The following is a 19,461-nucleotide window of genomic DNA, read 5'->3' on the forward strand; positions in this document are numbered from 1 at the left end:
TAGACATCAGTGTTTAAGTCACTAATAGAAAAGTTTACCAGCACTTGGAATCAAACAGCCTTAGTAGGCTTAACCATTATTCAGTGAAGATGCAACATCCAGGATTAAAATGCCTACAGCAATTCAGAGCAAGCAGTGTTTCAAACATGAGATAGTAATGCATCGCTTTAGTCAGTGCAACTGGAACAGATTAGAAAACCATGTTCACCCTACTTAACATATTGTACAAGGAGATAAGCAAATAGTAAAGAGGTCCAAGAACCAGTAATTCCTCTATTTGGATTTAAAAAAAAAAATTTTTTTTTTAAACAGTCTGTTTACATTCTTCTCCCCTGCTTGTAAATAAATGAAAAATAAATGCTTCTTTGCATACATTACAAAATTAAGATAATCTCTCCAGCAAAGTATCTTGGAAATGGAATGAAACTATCCTGAAGCTCTAAAAGCTGGTGGTATGAGAAATGCTAATTAGACCTCATCTCTCTCCTGTGCATGCTGTTTTCCCATATATTGGGAACCAAAGGTGCAAAATCTTGAAAGCTTCAATTCCTAATTAATTTTATCTTTTTAAGCTTTCAATTAGTCATAAGTTAATGCCTAACTCACACTGGCATCCATAAATTTCATAAGAAAAGGGAAGTCAAGTATCCTTGGCTTCACCATCTTCAAGGCTTCCAAATGAGGAACTGTATTCTGGCTATAACATTATTACCTTGACTATAATGGAGAGTCTTCCCTCTTCCAGCAAACTGCCCATCAGAAAGCCAAGGGATAATCTGCTACCTAGGTACCAGTGAAGAGGGGAAAAAAAGTTGACATATGCCTAGAACTGCCAGTGAGCAATTTAGAACACCACCACGGGGCGGGGGGAGTCAACTGTTTTAACCCCAAAGTCCACTGTAAGTTGGTCACCACTGTAAGTTGGTCAAAAGTATTCCCCATGGCAACCAGAAATGCCTTTCCTAAAATTTTTATGGTATTAGGAAAGAAGTGCCACATAGCTTTAGTAAGAATTGTGTCAAGGTTTTGGAAGAACTGGCATTTTTTACTTTACATAGAACCACACACTTGACAATTCTTCCTTTTACAGGTGAAAGTCTTAAATGGTAACCTCTTCAGGGAGAAGCCTTATAGGCACTTTCCACAAAGGGGCTGCTATCCTGACAATGGACTCTTACAAAATATTTAAGAAAGCAAAAGATCCTCATCTGAAAAATACTGGAAAATTTAAAATAGAACAAGGATTTTAGCTATTAAAACATACTCTGATCACAAACATTCTGAATGTAGAGCTTAGGAAGTCTTCAGCCATTTAAGGATGATGACATTAGATGACTGTCTCGAATGACTGACATGTCTTACAGAAATCTTAGTGGTTGGAATGCTGGCTGGACTCACTGACTGCCAGACAGTTCAAGTTACACCATTAAACAAACAGAGGAAAAATGGAGGACATTTTAAAGCACATTGTCTCACTTCCAAGATGTTGACATATGCCAGGTACTTCAACATTAAGACTGGATTTTACGATTGCCAGGGAGGATCTACCTTAAGAGTCAGTGGTCTCAACATACCTTAGCAAATTGTTAGCATCCTTTTGAAGACGAGCATTTCTACAGTAGCCATAGTAGGAGCAATGCAAGTCACTTAGATTATGGACAAATTTAGGTAGCAAGATGTGCAAGGGGTCTATTAAAATAATAAAACCCAACAACTATATGAACTTAAAATTACTGTTTTGTGCTCCAACATACAATACTCATCGCTTCTGATCATATTAACTTAAGTTTTTAGTTCTATAATATTTATTAAGTAGAAGCTATAAAGTTACAGGACAGCTGGTGATAAACTGAGTGTTGAGAGCAGTCTGTGCTCCAAAGATTTGACGTTTTGAAGCCAAAATCTAATCACTGTGATAATCTCATCCAATTTGTTTGTACAATGCCATGATACTTTTTTTCCAGAAGACAGTTAAATTCTGTATTTTGAAAAAATACTTAACACTTAAACTCACAGCCAATGAAGAGTCCAACATGTCCTCTATTTCAAGTTTTAGTTAACTACAGAAAACTGAATATCTGTTTTGGCTTCTCAGTATTTGAGCTTGCCTGTCTACATCAAGATTAAGTAGTCCTGTCCTCCCACTCCAGAGTACCAGATATTTTTTCCATGTGTAAATACCTGCTCTCCAGTATCAAATGCTGCTTCATCTTCTTTGATAATGACAAGAGTTCCTCAAACCTCACACTGCAAGGTCTACTCTCTAGCCCCAGATCTTACTTTAAACTCAACTATTGTTATAGCTTTCTCTAGTGCAGACATTAAAATTGAACATTTTTCTGGTAATAGTCTTCTCCATGCTGTCTGTGAGGCAAAATAAGTTTCCTTTTACGTATTTTTTTCCCTTTGTACATGTTCAAGTACTTCATCAAGCTTTTAATTACAACTCTGAAGGCTCAGCAATGAGGTGGTTCTCTGGCACAAGTCTCTTTACGTTGCTGCTTTTTTTTTTTGTCTGTTTTTTGTACATGTAACCATGTACAGAATGTACAATCTTTGTTCAAAGAGACCATTGTTACCTTGTGATGACTTTTATTGCAGCTACAGCTGTTCATGATTCAGAGAATAATGGAACAATATTATGTTCTCATTATTTTCTATTCCACCAATTTTTCTCTTCTCCAAACTTTACCACAGTGGATTCCTCCTATGCTTTTCTGTATAGATGATATACAGTCATTCTTTGTTAGACAGTAAAACTCTGTATTCCTTCCTTTCTCTTCAGGAACTCATCAATGTACCAGGACTTTGAAAGTACTTGCACATGTAGGGTCGTCATCCCATCTTCTAACCCTCCTCTTCTAACTGTTTCACTAGCCACAGTAAAATGCTTCTGTTAACATCACCACCACTTCTTGAGAACTGAACTAATGTATCAGTTATGTACTATGCAACCTAAATAGAAAGTGATAGAAAATACATGTATCACTTGATTTCAATTAGCTACAGGTTTTGAAGGCTCCTTACTAGAAAAAAATTTAGGCAGTGAGTGAATTAATTCTTTCATACAGTACAGCATGTACATACTGGCAAGAAGTGAGCCCCTAATCACAGGTCACTGGCAGTGGCACCTGTTACTGAGGCAACTAGAATACCCCTATGGAAGAGCTGAAACTATTTAGTCATCACTGGGTAAATTGCTTGTGTTCATTAGAGCAAGAAATATTTCTTTGGAATGTACCTCAAAAGAAATTCCTGCTCAGTATTAATATTTTCAGAGAAACTGAATAAAAGGCACTGTTACTCAAGCAGTACATTTGTTGTCTCCAACTGTTTAAAAAAAAATAAAAAGATGTTTTTGAACAACTAGCTACTGTTGCCCTAAGAAGGCTTCCTTACCTTGTAGTAATTTCATCTCTCCCTATAAAAGCTTAACATGAAAATTTCTTTTATCTGAAGCATGTCGAGTCTCACCTTTATATCTATCTTTATATCTAAAATTATGAGTTAGTATAACAGTATGCATTATAAAATTATACCATTTACTTCAGGCATGTCTGAACAGCTAAATCTTCAAACTATACAAAAATAAAGTGTATGAAATCTTACAAAAGGAGGACATTAAGACATTAATAGCTAATCCAAAAAATATAGTAACAACTTATACACAGCAGTAAGCATAAGCAATGTAGCCTACAACAGCTTTCAATTAACAGGACCTCTGAAACATGTCTGAAATAAGCATCAGCTAAAATTGGAACATTCCCAAGCACAACAATGTTTCCAATTTATTATCTTTACCATAGTACAAACTTTCACAAACCACATGTCCATTGTCTGTCAGCCTGTAAACAAAAGCTACTATCCCCCCTCCTCATTTTAAGAGGGCAAATATTTTCAGTCAACAGTCAAGTTTCATAACCATCACTTGCATAAGGAATCAAGAGCCTCTTCTCTTGTTAAATTACTTTTTTTTTTTTTTTTTGTCATACAGCCTGCAGTGAAGTAAAATCACAGTGAAAGTCCTGGGAAAAACATGATCTTTACAGCAGGACTTGAACCATTCTAATAATAAATGCATCTAACAAAGCTTCCCATAATAAAAGCATGGTACTTCCATTTCCAGAAATCAAGTCAATTAGAAATCCTAACTTCTACTTAAAAACCCCAAAAGATCTAAAAGTGAAAAGATTCATCTTCTCAGTCAAATACAAGTCTTTCAGTTTCACTTGCAGAGATACTTTTCCAGTCTGTAAAACAGTAGTGCAATTCAATTATTTCTACTTCTTCTATTTTTCTTAAAGTCCAGTAGATAAAATGTCCTAGCTCTACGGAAAGATAGGAAGATGCTCCGGTAAACAAGAAACTTTGGCAAGCCCAGGAAGGCTTACTAGTCCATTAAAGCTTAGAAGTCCAAAGTGGCTTAAAAATGGTTTATGAATAAACTTTAAAAAAAAAACCCCACACTAAAAAAGACAAACTAAAAAAAGAAATAAATAGGCAGAAATGAATGTAAACTGTCTGAACTTTTTAATGATTTCTCATTGACAGCTGGCACGACCTTTGACAGTACAGTCAGTTAAATATAGTTGACCTACAGAGCATTCCATTAGGGCATCCAGTCTGGAATGCTCAAATGGAATTACATTCCTAAAGATTTAAAAAATAGAGTTCTTATAACATTACTATAGGTTTCTTCTGCCCACCTCACTTACACTTCTTCTTAAAGAGGCTTTTTATTTTTGATGGCTTTTTGTTTTTTTCACCGTTTTGGTACAGGTCCTGTGGGATGCTACTTATCCTAGGGACAGAAGCAGCTTCATGGCTGGGTTTACTATCACTGCTGGCTGAAGAACACGAGGTGTGCCGAGGCTTTGGGAGTGGGATCCCAGTTAAAAGCTGGTTCATGCTGCAGGACTTCTCCAGGATTCCATTATAAACTTTGCTTGCAGGACTAAAGATCATGCTCTTTGTTTCTGCCATGCGTACACAGTCAGGAGAGCCCCTAGAAATATCTGCAGTTAGAGAAGAGGAGTCTCCTGTAGATGATTCCTCCAGTGAGAATTCTTCCGGGGATGCTTTCTGAGGAGAAAGTGTCTGATACATCTCAAGACTTGCTGGAGGAGACTGCTTCCTTCCAGTGGACGAGTTTAAGGAGTCACATTCCGAACCTGTTTCCTGTACTTCCCTGAGTCAGAGCAAAGAAAGGAGAAAATGTAATGGAACTACTATTTCCTTCATGCAGTTAAAAAGGAAATTAATTTAGAATCAATAACATTAGTCTAAAAGCACCACCCACACTTTGCCTTAGTAGTTAATTAACAAAAAAAAACATTAAACATTTTAACTTAAAACTTGCATTACATCATTTTATTATGTGACTTAAGACAATTGATTTGTGAGATCTTGTTTTTGTGGGCAGCAGCATCTGCCCACAATCAGTCATTTGTTTCTCACTTCAGAGAACAAAAACTATCTTTCTGGCATGTGAAGTCAGAAAAGTTATGAAATGAAAGAAGGAGATTTAAGCCTATCATATACAAAAAGTTTCTTCAGGACAAGTGTCCCTACCTTTCAACAAGCTCATTTGCTCCTTCCAAAAGGAATTTAACCTTTTCCTATGAGGCCATGTAACAAGAGTAGGTACACGCTCAACATGCTGTAAGAATTGTGTTACCATCCATCTTCTCTTCGCCCAGTAGCTGACATTGCTTTTGATCCTAGTTTCAGATGTAAAAGCCAGTAACATATTGTAATGGAGAATCAGGGTTAGTTCAGTGCACCCTGGATTGTAACATTACTTAACTGTATATGACATGCTAGCTATTTACATACACATACCAGACAAGAACTCTCTCTGTTCCATGTGGACTATATTAATTTATATTACCCTACAAATTACTTTAACTTTCAGCTTGGTTCAACCTCTAATTCTAAACTGGTAGTCTCAAATAATCGTATCAGAGTTCCAAGTCCTGTTTGCTAATCTCCGTACCATTGTTTATCAGCAGAGAAGTAAATGGCTTCCTCCTCCTCTTCAGTTCGATAAAGAGCTGGGCAGCTCGACACAGAAAGGATGTCAGGGTCAGGGGAGTGCAAAGCATGCTGAGACTGTGGAGACGATGGCACAACATTGCGTCTTGATCGACACAAGCTACTGCTTCTTGCCAGTGTGCTGGGAGGTTTTACAATGGACCCTGAGGCAAAGAAAAAGCAAACCAAAACCCTCCAAGTGACATTGATGTTAACGATACCTACTCTGAAGACTAAATAACAGTTATCTGCTTCAGCCACAGTGATTCTTAAACAACTTTGACACTGCACAGCTGTTTAAAGGGAAGAAAGACTGGCATCACCTTATACATTCTACAGTTAGATGAAGCAGCTAACCAAGATGTAACAGCAGCAGTTTTGTGCCTGACAAATATTACTCTGACCATGTGCACCAAAGCTCTGGCTCACTATGCTCTCTTGAGAGCAAAGAGAAAGATTCTACTGAAACTCCCAACCCTTTATGAACTAAAAGTAACAGTATTGAAATTAGTATGTTACACAATATCCTGTATTTTACTTGTGTGGCGATTTGGAGCTTAAAATAACGTTTAAAAGTTTTGCAAGGTAGGTATACCTAACCAAACAACTAACTGAGATATACTACCTTAGTTGAAAGTTATGTTAGATATGGAAGACCAATTTAATTTATATAACACGATAGAATAGCTATAAAATTCAACCTCATTTTGAAGCTCAGGAATATTCCATTTGATAACACTTTCTTTTGTCAGGCTAGCTATGAATTTCCAAGAACAAAAATAATAATAATGTGTGGACACAGCAACACAAGAGTTGACCAGGAAAGTATCTAACAGGAAATGGCAAACTAAAATGTTCCTAATCCAATTCCTCCTTCAAAAGATGATTAGGCAGCAATACTTCTATGGAAATAAATCTATAGACCTGTTTTCAGGCTAGCTGTTACGAGCCTTCAGGATTTCTCATACCCCCCCTCAAACCATCCCACAGAATGCATCACTGCTTAGGTAAGACAGACCATACCCTTACTAATGTTCAAAATGCTTATCAAACACAATGCATTAAGAAAAGCAATTATTTTTGTAGACAAGGCTGTCTAGCCTGACAAAATGCATTTTACCTTCTGAAATACCAGTTTAACATCAGGTAAATTACAGTTTCTCTTCCAGGAATCTCAGAAAAGGTCAAATTGTCATTCTGCTTTTAGTGTAGGAAATCACAGCATTCAGAAAACAACAAGTAGCTGCACCTTCACCAATACTTAGGCTTTGTTTCCTGTCAGGCTGAGCAGAAAAGAAAGGTTTACAAGTGCCAACATGACAGTTGTCATGTAACTCAGACTTTTGATGAACTCCCTACTGACCTGGGAGATCAAAAATAAGTTTCTATCATTTCAAAAATATTCCTAAAAAAGCACATGTGAGCTGAGATAAGAGAATAAGAATCCCTTTAGGAAATTTGTACAATGTAGCCAGGTAAATCAGATGCCATCCTACTCACTGGTGTAAAACAGAACAAGATTCCACCATCAGTGAATTTTAAGAGAGGTTACAAGCATTTTGGTTTCTTGTAGGTGTATATACACAGGATTATGAAGGATTCAGCTCGACAATTTAACATCTCAAATTTTCTAGTACAAATCAAACTCAGTCAAGGAATCGGCTGAATCCTAATCAGTCAATGGAAAAGTAGAAGCTTCACTATCACCCTCCTGTAATGACTTTGTTCCAGTCTCATATATTTATTTCTTTATCCCCTTTTTTCTTCAGCTCAGGGTTGATTAAACAGATCTATTACTTCACATCGTTTTAGCCTATCATCCCAACTGCTGCAGCACAAAGAATCCTGTCAGGCAGAGTTCAAATTTTGATAGGTCTTAAGAGATCAAAGGATGTTGGGGCAAGGTAACAGCCCAGATAGTTCAGTTTAGGTCCAGAGACTGAAAGTCTTGCTCATAACTGACCTGTCTGCACACTGCATTTTGCCTGAGGCCTCATGAGTGAGACAAGCCATTTTGCTTCTGTCCTTCCTCGTGTGCTTTTGTCATTTTTCTCTAAAGGAGGGGAATAATTTAGCAGTTACCAAACTAACCTACAATAATTTGACTCCTGGTTTCCGCAACAGATCATTTAGTGTATTTTCCCTCTCTTTCCCCATTCCGAAGTGTTTCCAGGTTTTTTTTAACCATGTAAAAATCGTAAGTGCTAGGAAATTTAGGAGAAGCTACTTCCCTCATGTGATAATTTTAACAAAATCAGGCTCTCGTGCCTTACCAAAGTTCAGAAAAACACATTTAAAGTTTTTGTAATGTTACTAAGATTCAGACAACCTTCATCACTGACTGAGACAACATCCATTAGCATATCTAAATATTTTGTCATTTTAGACCATCTGCAAAGTCAGATTGTAAATGGAGCTCTTCATTTTGAGATCAGACCACAGGTTTCTCCATACAGACTTGGAAGATTAACTCTAGGCATCCATATTTTACTGGGCCCTCCAAAAAAATTTGTTGCCAAGGTTTAAATCAAAGCCTTCGCAGTGAAGATGACGAAAGAAACAGTATTCTTTAAAACTGATCAGAACTTGCAGTAAGTAGTGATGCAATGGGGTTAATGAACTTTTCAATGTGGCCTGTAGAAAAAAGGTTGGTACATTCGGAAGGAAAATGTGTGCCCAAGACAGACTAAATACAGCCAGCAAAGTGGTGACCATTCTTCTTATGTTGTTTTAAAATACAGCTCTAATTTCTTCTGAGAACCCCAGTTCTGGAAGAAAAATGTACACATACGACAAAGTTTTCTTCCCTACTCATTCCTCAGCTTGATATTGCTTGTTTGAATAGCTATATGGGAGGTCATCTTTTTTATTTGCCTCTAGAGTCCAGTTAATCACAGTTTCCATAAAACGGGCTCTTGTATTGATGCAATGACTCAAGATACGAGGGTGGTCTGAATTCCCAGTGTATATCTTTTGGTCATAGTTTAACCAAAGCTGGGTTTCCCTCCCTCCCTCCAGCACTTGGCCTCTGCCTCACACTCAAACAACCCGCCGTATCCAAAACACAAACATTTTTCCTGAAAGCTTCCCTTGGACAACAATCGGACTTGCTCCAGCCACTACAGAACATTTGAAAAGCTATGTAGCACGCAGCCTCTCAAAGGGTGTGATCTTCCTAGTAGCTCAAGGAATCCTAGACTAACTCCAACCCTTCCATCCAAAAGAATAAATGTGCTAACGGAAATTCGGCATTACTCATTACAAATTTTTGTCTAAGTGGCAATCCAAGCATGACAAGCAGACTTTCAAAACCTTAGCTGGATTTGACCCCCACTCCCTCACTGAAACAGAATAAAGCCTTTTTCTTCATGTTATTTTTATTGCAAAACCCAGTTTTCAGTTTATGCAAGTCGCAAAAGATGCATCTGAAATGCTAGATAGAATTTTGTTCCTTTTGACTTTGATCAATCTCATTTGATTTCAGCACTCTTCTCCCACATGACTTTAAAATCCCATGCTTTCACAACTTTTCCCCTTATTTTTACTGAGCCCCCCACTTACCATGAAATTGTGAAACTATTGGAGGAGTATCTTCATCTAAGTCATCAACTCCCCCTGCAATTGGGTAAGGAGGAATGGAGACTCGAGGCATAACCACCCAGCTATGATCAGAGTAGAGAGAGGAGGTCAAGCTTGGTAGCCCAGAATTGTGTGCTATTTGAAAACCACAAATCTTCTCAATCTGTTGCCATCGATAAAGACGCTCTCGCAAACATGTCGTCAACTCAGAGAGTGCTTTCCTGAAAAAAGCACACACTAAAATTACATACACAGTTCTTAATGATAATGCAAATATACAAGTGCAGTCATTCTAGCATACCAGAACATCCATTAGGATTGTCCAAATATTCGTACTTTAATATCTTTTAAATTGTTTTACTTAAAAGTGCAAAAACCACTAAGACACTGAATTCCATAACTCTCAAAAAATTCCATTGTTCCAGAAATAATCACAATAGCATATGCATCCTGATAATACTCTTACTTTGCTTCAAGGATTTTATGGTCCACTTCATCCAGGGAGGAACTGTGTGCAACATGTAATGTTCCAAACACAGTGCTTCTCTTCTTTTTTATCTTTTCTGCCTAAAAAGCAGGATAAAATGAAATGCATAAAACTAGGAGTTATGTACTTAATGCAGATGACAAGACACTATCAATATTGACAGGTAGCAAACAACAACTCAGGGGAGAAAAAATTTCCAAATGCTTATCTGAATAATTTATTTTTACTGTTTCATATATCTAGCAACAGATCAGAAAAGTCTTGAGGAAGCTGAAGGGTAAGAGTTAGTACCTCATCTTTGGCGATTGCCAACTGCATTTCTGCATGCTGTCTTTTGATATTGTAATATTGTACTTCAACTTCATGTGTTAACTGAAGCCACTTCTGCAAAGCTTCAGGAACAGACCAATTACTTCTCAGCTCAAACTCCTTCTCAGCCTTTTTTAAAGCCATGCGAACCTAGCAATCAAAAAGAAATAGTGTCACGAAGAGTATCATTAGAACTGACAGTAGAAGAAGGTGAAATATAAGCACCTTTATACCCCACAGCAACAAACTAAGGCTTTACAGAGCTTTGGTGTGTGCCAATTGCTGTCAGGAAGGCAGATCAGGCATTTCTGAAATATAGCATATGAATTTCCATATACTGTATCATATTCATATTTTTCCTATGATATCTAGCCCCTAAATTGAAGCTTAAATATTTCTGTAAGACAGCATTTTTATTTAGTACAATAAGTCCAATCTATTGTATTGCTACTTAGAAGAGTGAGACAAAGCTACTCTCTCTCATCTGATAACGAGATTAAAAAACAGCTTTTGTATATATTTTGTTCTATGAATCCAACAACGTTATCATAAGATAATATGCAAAGTGTATGTCTTCTTATAGTTTCAGGATTATTTTACTAGATAATGGCATGATTGACAGACAACTATTAAGTGCTCTTAGAATTTTTCCATTTAAATCTAGCATTAGAGAAATTCTGCTTCAAACACTCCTAACGATCTAATAAAACCGGGACCAATTTGAAGTCAACACTAAAATTATAAACAGTTTGCAGATACCTGTACTAGCTCTTCCTCTGCATATTTAAGCCTGCTGAGCTCACATTCAGCTCCCTCCCTCAACTCCCTTAGGCGATGAGCTTCCCGTTTTGCATCATTGATCTCATCCATCATTTTGCGCTCCAGATTTTGCTTTTCCACAGCAACATTTCTATTCTCTTCTTGTGCCTTCTCAAGCCTTCACAATTGAACAAAAAATACGAGAAAACACACAGCATATTTGTTAAAAGTTGCAGTCCTCAGGAGATGAAAAATGTGTCCAGCAACAGGGCAAGAGGCAATGGGCACAAACCAAAACACAAGAGGTTCCGTCTGAACATCAGGAAACACTTTTTCACTGTGAGGGTGACTGAGCACTGGCACAGGTTGCCCAGGGAGGTGGTAGAGTCTCCATCCTTAGGCATATTCAGAAGCTGCCTGGACATGATCCTGGGCAACCTGTTCTAGATGATCCTGCTTGAGCAGGTGGGGCTGGACAAGATGACCTCCCAAAGTCCCTTCCAACCTCAACCATTCTGTGATAATAAAGACTGCAAGCTTCATGAATCAGCAGCAATTACATCACACAGTGTGATGTCCACATCAGATAAAATATGCAAACTTTTAGGTGAACCTTCATTAAAGGTGTAATAAGATCAAAATACAAGTCTTTATAGACAGTTGAGTTGCAGGTGCACCAGAGAAGACTATCAACTCTCACACTGCTAAATAAGCAATAGAAAGTAATCAAGTCCAGGTCTGTTTCAATCTTAAGAGCTGAAAAACAGGAAAAATGTTTCCATTTCCATGTAAGTAAGTATTCCAATGTAAACTGTAATTATATGAAAATAACACATACTTCTAAATCTGTAGGTAAAAAAGACTGAACCTCTATTCTCTACCTTCATCCCTAAGTTCATATTGCCTGCTAAAATATCCAGGAGCAATTTCTACTCAAAAAAACATCATCACTGAAATCACAATTTCCATCCAAAATGAACAAAATCCAAAGGCAGTTTAATGCAAATAATTTATGGTTGTAAAGAATCTGTATTTGTACTTAACTTCAAAAGGACCACTAAACATAAACTTTTTTTAGTTTTTATACCTTTCCTGCAAGTCAAGAAGACTTTGCTCTGCTGTTTGGAGACTTTCTAAGTCCTTCATCATTTTTGTGATATGTTCTCTTGAGGTTCTGTTCTGTGTATATGCAAACCAGCAGCCTCCAAAACCAATAACTATTGAAACTGTTAATATAAAATCCTTCATCCAGTTGTGAGGGGGACCTGTGCAGAGAATAACATGATCATTAATTAGTTCATCAATACAGACAACAGACATAAAAGCCAACATCCATCTGTCAAGCGGGGTTATACTAAAATTTCTACGTAATCTTACACACAGAAGTGGAACTTTGTCCTGATTGCAGCATCATGATAATCTTTTTTAATTCATTGCCCAGCTCCACATGCATGCCAAGCAATCCATCAGTACATCCACAAAATAGCTAAGCTGTCCTAACTACAATATCAAGTGTCACTGAAAGTATTTTCTGTTGAATTCTTACAAAGAAGAGATAAGAAAAAACTCCAAAAAAATTTACTAACGTGTGAGAGGTCCAAATAAAACAACATCCAAGGCTTTAAGCTGAAGCTTCTGTCTATGGCTCCGGTCAATTATTTTCAAGTGAGAGATCATGAAAGCATGTTCATTTACTGCTATCCTGTTAATGACAAAACAAAATGTTACCTATTCCACAAGCTATATTCAGAAACCAGTCTATGGAAAGAAATACATCAATGGCATTTCCCACAGTTATATAGCACATAGTTATGCAATTAGAGCAAGAGATATAATACTGTGACAATACTGCTATAAAAAAAAGCATACCAGCATATGGTATTTGAAGATCTTCAAATGATTTGCCTATTCTTTTCTTTCTGGAAAATCAAAATAAATCTATTTGGCATAGTTAAAGGTAATGGTATATTTGCAGACTTGTGACACCAACTCTGAAATATATGCAATACTCAAATTTAGTAGTTATGCTCAAGAAGAGGGGTTCTGCAGATAGTTTTTAATGTATATCCATATAACAGATTGGAAGATGTTCAAAAGAAAGTTAGTTACCATACAGAATTATGTGGTCATGTATAAAAGGTTCAACAGCAAGAAACAAAACTAAGATGAAAGGAATGGCAAGGAAGCATTTGTATTTTGAAATATTTTGGTAGAAAAAAAATGCAGCCAGATCTTCAAAACTGTAAGGACACTACTCTTTTCTTGCATTTGACCATATCTTATTAGATTTTAGGTTCACATAGTTGTTCTCATGCACAGACTAAAGCAGCAACCTACAGCAAATTATCTGAAACTAATCCAGAAGAAACATTCACCTGGGAAGTGTTGTTCCATTGACATTGCTGTCTCTAAAATTCTTTTCATATTGGGGCAGTTCAACAAATTCTGACAGCCACTGAAGAGTGTCCTCTTGAGTCCAGTTATGAACTAGAAGAAAAAGTCAGTTTAATTACCTTTAATTTTTTGTAAAAATCAATAGCAAGACATAGAAGACAAGAAGTAGAAAAGCAGGTTATAGTAAGCAAGAGGGTTTAGCCAAATAAAATTGCAGAAAAATTAGCATTAACGTTCATCAGGGTGTTTCTGGCATTTTGCCTTTTTTGTTATATGCTTCTCAGAAAGCTTAGGCAAAATATAAACTAACATGCATGCAACCAATAGAAACATTTCACTATTTAAAATTCCACAGAATAATTTAGTGTTTTGTTTTAGTTTAAATCAGGACAGCATCTTGTGACTATTATCTGCTTAAACCGATCTCAACCTCAATCTTTTTGTCCTTGTCAGCAAGTGCTCTGGCTGTTTAAGGCACTGTACCAACACCTTTCCCAGGATGATGTCTTAAGAACTTGTTTTCACATGAACCTTCATAGAGTCTTATGTCTACTAGCCACAAAATGGGAGCAGAGAAGACAGGAAGAGAAGTGATTGAAATAAAATACTGAAAGACAGAAGAAATTTAACAGGAAAACAATTAAACCGCTCTCAAATATGCCCCAAACATCTGTATTACATGCAATAATATTCCCACTAAGAAAATTATTTAAATATGTAGAGAATAATTAACAATTTACCCATATAACAGCAACAGTCTACATAACCTTTCACAGATGCTTTAAGAAAATAAGGAATTACTATCCAGAGATTTTACCAAAAAATAAACTTAAAAAAAAAAAATTTAAAAAAAAAATTTAATCACAGTTCTGGCCCTTACAGGCCAGCTGCTACAGCTTACAGCTTCACACTGACAACACTGAAGGGAAATTGTTCTCTTCATTTACAAAGTCTGCAAACATTTGTGTGCACATGAAAGAAAGTGACAGCCTCCTTCTGGACAGGCATATCTTTGCATGAACAAATATTTTTTTTTAAAACATTGTTCTCTCTAAAACTGTTTGCATGTGACAATGCCAGGCAGAGATTTCTTTTGTGTCATTGTGATAAGGTTTCTCAGTGGTGAATTTTGATAAAGATCCTTTAGAAAGAGCTGCTGAAAGCTTGAATTTTCTGCTGCAGGCAATAGAAATTTTTGAGAGTTCAAATTCATATTTCAGTTTGCACCAAAACTGAAGGACTTTCTAGGTCTCTTCTCCACACTCAGCGTAGCTGAAAAATAAGCTTAAACAATTCATATTTTCATCATTCCAGATAACCAGAGACAGGTTATACTTCATAGACCCCCTTATAGCTTTAAAAAATAAACTCGCAGTACAAACCACCTGTATTCTATCCATATGAATGGCTACACCTCCTTCCCAGCATGCTGCCCCATTTCTTTCTCAGCTTTTGAGCCACAAACTGTTTTCCAGGTATTGATCTGCCACCAGACTCAGGTTTGTCATATCACTGTAATCTTTTATGCAAAATGTCTCAGCTCTATTTGTAAACAGATCATTTTCATGTTGCAAAGATTCTTACCTGTTTTGTGAATAGTAAGTGATCAGATTTACAAGTCATTCTAAGTCTCAAAAGGGTGGTAAGATCATCCAGAAAAAAAGCACCTCAACTGCATTCCAGAAACATGTTCATAAACTGATCCAAAGCAAATGCATTGTTTTGATGTGACACAGGAAAAAAATCACCTAACATAGCTACTACACAGCACAGACTTTACCACTGACGGTACAGAACATGCAATTTCAGAAGCCACACAATTCAATGACTTTATCAAAGGGGGGGGGGGCACAAGTTCTACTGCCTAAAATATTTTTTAGTCACTCTGCTACAATTTCTTTAAATCTGTACCTTTTTATAAGTTGGTAGTAATTTTAAACATATTAGAATGTAAGAAATTAGGTACATGTTGAAGTTGTTTACAGTAGAGTCAATCACATCTGTTCTACTGCTTAGACTGGTGTGATGTTTCTTTCACAGAGCATCAAGGAAATTTCCCCAAACAGTTACATTTAGAAAACACACTTTACTATTCCTTATCTATCACTGTACCAGATAGCTCCATTAGTACAGAAACTGCAAAGAGAAGTAACCAAAGTCTATCCCAAATTAGAATCAGAATTCGTACTTTCTATATTCTTCTTACACTGATACATGCTTACATAACAGTTAATATCAATTTTTTTGTATGTTGTGTCTTTTTAAATGATCACTCCATATTTAAGCTAAGCATAATTGATACACACACTTAACTCTTATTCTGGGATTTCACAGTCTGAATCTCTGCCCATGCACATATTTCACAAGAAATTTAGATTTATTGTGTAAACTAATACTCTAGTGCAGAATTCCAGTGTCAGTGTCCACAAACCCCATACTTTTCCAGGTCAAACTGGATGTTGAACTACTTTGTCCTCCCTTTTCTACAGTACCACAATGGAGTCCTGGGAGCTTGATTTATATCAGTGAAAATATTCAGTTGTTGGTATCTTCTATACGCTATACATTGGTAAGAAGTATTGCTTGACTTGTCTCCAGTAAGACCTTATGACAAATATATATGTTTGTTCTACAGCAGCATACGGTACTGAGAAGCAAACTGGCCTCCCTTCAGCAGAAGCAGTTACAGCCTACCGAAACATGACTCAAGTGATCTACACCAGGTGTACTGAAAGTCAAGCAGGCCAGCTCAAATCCATCTCCATCAGCATTGCCAATTAGAATATGACAGCTCCTACCAATTAGCTGAGGTTGTAACTTCTCCTAATTTTCAACACCCAAAAAGTGCTTCAGACAGTGGAGTAGCAACTGACAGTTACTTTAATTTAAATGCGTATAGCATTAAAGAGTAATCATAATACCCTTCCCTCTCACACCTATTTTCACAAATAGATATCTTGAGAGAGATGTCAGCAACACGCCTTGGGCAGGCGGGTGCAGGAGCCACAGTGTTTACACCCCAGTGCAGCACTCCATCTCTAGACTTGCATCAGCTGTTCTATTTCAGATCACAAGTTTGGTTTCTGTACCTCGCCCCCTCCCCACTTTTTTTTTTTTTTTTAACTTCTATAACAACATGCCTGAAGGTGAAGTCAGCAAAAGTAGCTTCAAACTGGCCCTATATGAAAGTTGCTCCTCACTAACCCACATTAACGGCTGATTAGAAGACCGGGCTATATATCACTTTTTCATGTTAAATTTATCATGTAGCACAGTGATTCAGGGCAGGGAGACGTGTAGTAAAACAACGTAACAGTGTCAGCTTCAGTAGTTCTATGGGCCTCCTATCCCTTCAGAAATCAAATTACATTCACTAAGAGTATTTCATAGCAAGGAGTGAACGACAGCCATATATTGGGCTTAAAGTTGAGAACAGGCTGACCAGGCAATATAGAAAAACACAAGATTGTTCTCCATCAAGCACACACAGGGATTCAAAAGTTAGTTTTGTTTTAGTAGGACCTTCAGCAGCAACATCAGCATGAAATACACTGCCACGAGGTAGGTTTTTAAATAGCACAGAAAAGCAAAGGAGAGGTGTGACCCTGACTATCTTTTCAAGAGTTTAACGTTACAATTCTTGTTTCTTCTCACACAGAAGGGTCAGTCTGCAGCACTGTCCTCCTCCTGCCACACAGCATTACATAACTCATCCTTAGCCAAGCCCTGCTTGCATGCATTTCCCATCTCCGAATATTTAAAACCTGAGACAGCAAACAATTAAGAGAGTGCAAGGCAACCACAACATCTTTGTAGTTTGCAGTTTAGCCCCAGTTGCTGCAAGAACACTTTGCAACATTACCTCAGAATACAGCAGGTGATCGCACATAAAAAGCCATTTTTAATCTTTTTTACTCCTAACAAAAAAGGTACCAGACTTTACGTCACCTTCTACCCTCCACAGAGAAGGAAAAAGAGTTCAAGAAAAAAAGAATACACACACAAGGCATGGAAGAGGGTTTTTGTATTATGGGGCAGTCTACAGGGCATACTATGTATTAAAGGTCAAATATAACAGTAAAGAAAAACTACTTTTTTAAAGTCAGTTTGTAAAAACTAGTTTTTGGTAGGACTCAGAGTAGTCTGACAATCGTATACCATTCACTAACTCCAGGTTTGCCCCTAACTCCAGGTTTGCCCATTACAGTTTTACTTCTCTACAAAAGACCCAAGGGACAATGCTACATCACCAAGAATGCACCCCTCTACCTATTCACCAAGAGAGGTCTGAGAACTCTCCAGCTGAAGAACCCTGTGCTGATTTTACAGACTCCCTTACTATTGAGACTAAATACCTACACAGGTCTCTTCAGACGGTGAATTCATATGATGTTAGCCCATTAAAGAGCGGGGAGGGGGGGAAACACAGAGAAGGCAGACACCCTTGAGACAGAACTTTCAAAGCTAATTGTACAAAGCCTGGTATTCAGACATCAAGACAAACGCTCATCTGTCCCCTTTGCTGCACTCACAACTACCACCTCTTCAAAGGCCTTGTATGAAGAATACTGAAGATGCACCTTTGATTTTAACCCAACAACTACTAAGCTTGATACTTTAGAACAGCTGAAAGGCTCTGTATACACACAAGTACTGCTTAGTTAGAAAGAAAAGAAGATAGTCAAAGCAAATACCATACAACAAGCATACTCTGGCATTTACATTTCAAGTACACACACAATAACAGAAGTCAGAGGACTTTCAGAAAGCACAGAAATCTGTGCTTTAAACAGCTATGCTAGTTCCTAGTCGTTCCTCTCAAGGGAGCTCTCTGTAGAATTAGATTATGATAATAACAATTTTAAATGGTCAAAAAAGCATAAGTAACATCAACTAAACTAAACCGACAGTCTTGTTTTGTACTAAAGGACTCAGTGAAACTGTGTGCCAACACAGCAACAACAGGCTAGATGTTGATTTAAGCTATGATACGATTCCTTCCGTGCAAGTAAAACCTGTATCAGCCTTGGAATTCTTTTAATTTGCACCAGTACACACTATGCCTTAAGGATTCTGCACCAGGTGGGGATACCAAAAGCCTGCCCAGTGCCAGAAATATTGAAAAGCAATATTCTGAAGCTGCTTTTTTATTTTATTAGGCAATTTCTAAATCTTTGAATGGAGCCAGTCCTCAGGGTTCCATTCACTGTATAAGATCCTTCCCAAGCAATTACTTAAAACTAACTTGTTCTTCTTAATCCTAAAAGGAGAACCAAAGAGCAATAGCGCACTTACTATACAATAAACCTATACCATAAACCGTGCTTTCACTTTCTTCCATTAAATCTTATCTGTCTCACATCACCAGTATCTTAAACAGAAAGCAACTTTAAGCTATTTGACAAATATCCATATAAATCAAGCTTTATGGGGAGGAATGGGCAATCTACCCAACATAAACTAAGCAGCAATAGATCCAGAAGACATTTCGGTGTAAGTGCTAATGGGCGCTGTCAAGGGCACTACTTAGAGCTTGTAATTCTCACACAGATACCTCAACAGACTACTTAACCAAGTTTCAAATTACTGATATGGTCGTTTACACTACCTTCCACCCTCTTGTTTAATGCTGTCAAATTGCATTAAACTGGCATTATAAATTAGCAGCACGTAAGAAACAAATAAATCAAGAGTCCTAAAATATCGAGAACAGAAAAACAGTCTTTTCCATGTTACTTAATGTTAACTGAAAGTAGTTTATTTTTTGAGGGGCTTCATGCTTTCTAACAGTCACTAGACCACTGTTAACACTGCTTGGAAGTCTCATTCTAAGGGCCTCCCTGTGGTACAACTTTAGTTTCTTCAACGGGATACACAGTAAAGCCATTAAAAGCAGAAAC

The 19,461-nt window shown here is 37.2% G+C and overlaps 1 protein-coding gene across 1 annotated transcript in view; it reads right to left on the reverse strand.

Annotated features, from left to right (window-relative positions):
• Positions 1-3,717: 3,717 nt before the first annotated feature.
• The window catches only part of STIM2 (stromal interaction molecule 2), a 78,035-nt gene continuing 62,291 nt past the window's right edge, over positions 3,718-19,461 (reverse strand). The window contains exons 4-12 of the mRNA XM_081999164.1: positions 13,543-13,654; positions 12,754-12,869; positions 12,255-12,432; positions 11,168-11,345; positions 10,391-10,558; positions 10,079-10,179; positions 9,595-9,833; positions 5,996-6,197; positions 3,718-5,188 (exon numbers count right to left, since the gene is read on the reverse strand). Of these exons, the coding sequence (XP_081855290.1) occupies positions 4,708-5,188; positions 5,996-6,197; positions 9,595-9,833; positions 10,079-10,179; positions 10,391-10,558; positions 11,168-11,345; positions 12,255-12,432; positions 12,754-12,869; positions 13,543-13,654 (1,775 nt within the window). The 3' untranslated portion in view covers positions 3,718-4,707. The remainder of the gene's footprint in view (positions 5,189-5,995; positions 6,198-9,594; positions 9,834-10,078; positions 10,180-10,390; positions 10,559-11,167; positions 11,346-12,254; positions 12,433-12,753; positions 12,870-13,542; positions 13,655-19,461) is intronic.

This window comes from Phaethon aethereus, assembly GCF_964289735.1.
Source record: "Phaethon aethereus genome assembly, chromosome: 4".
Taxonomy (NCBI): domain Eukaryota; kingdom Metazoa; phylum Chordata; class Aves; order Phaethontiformes; family Phaethontidae; genus Phaethon; species Phaethon aethereus.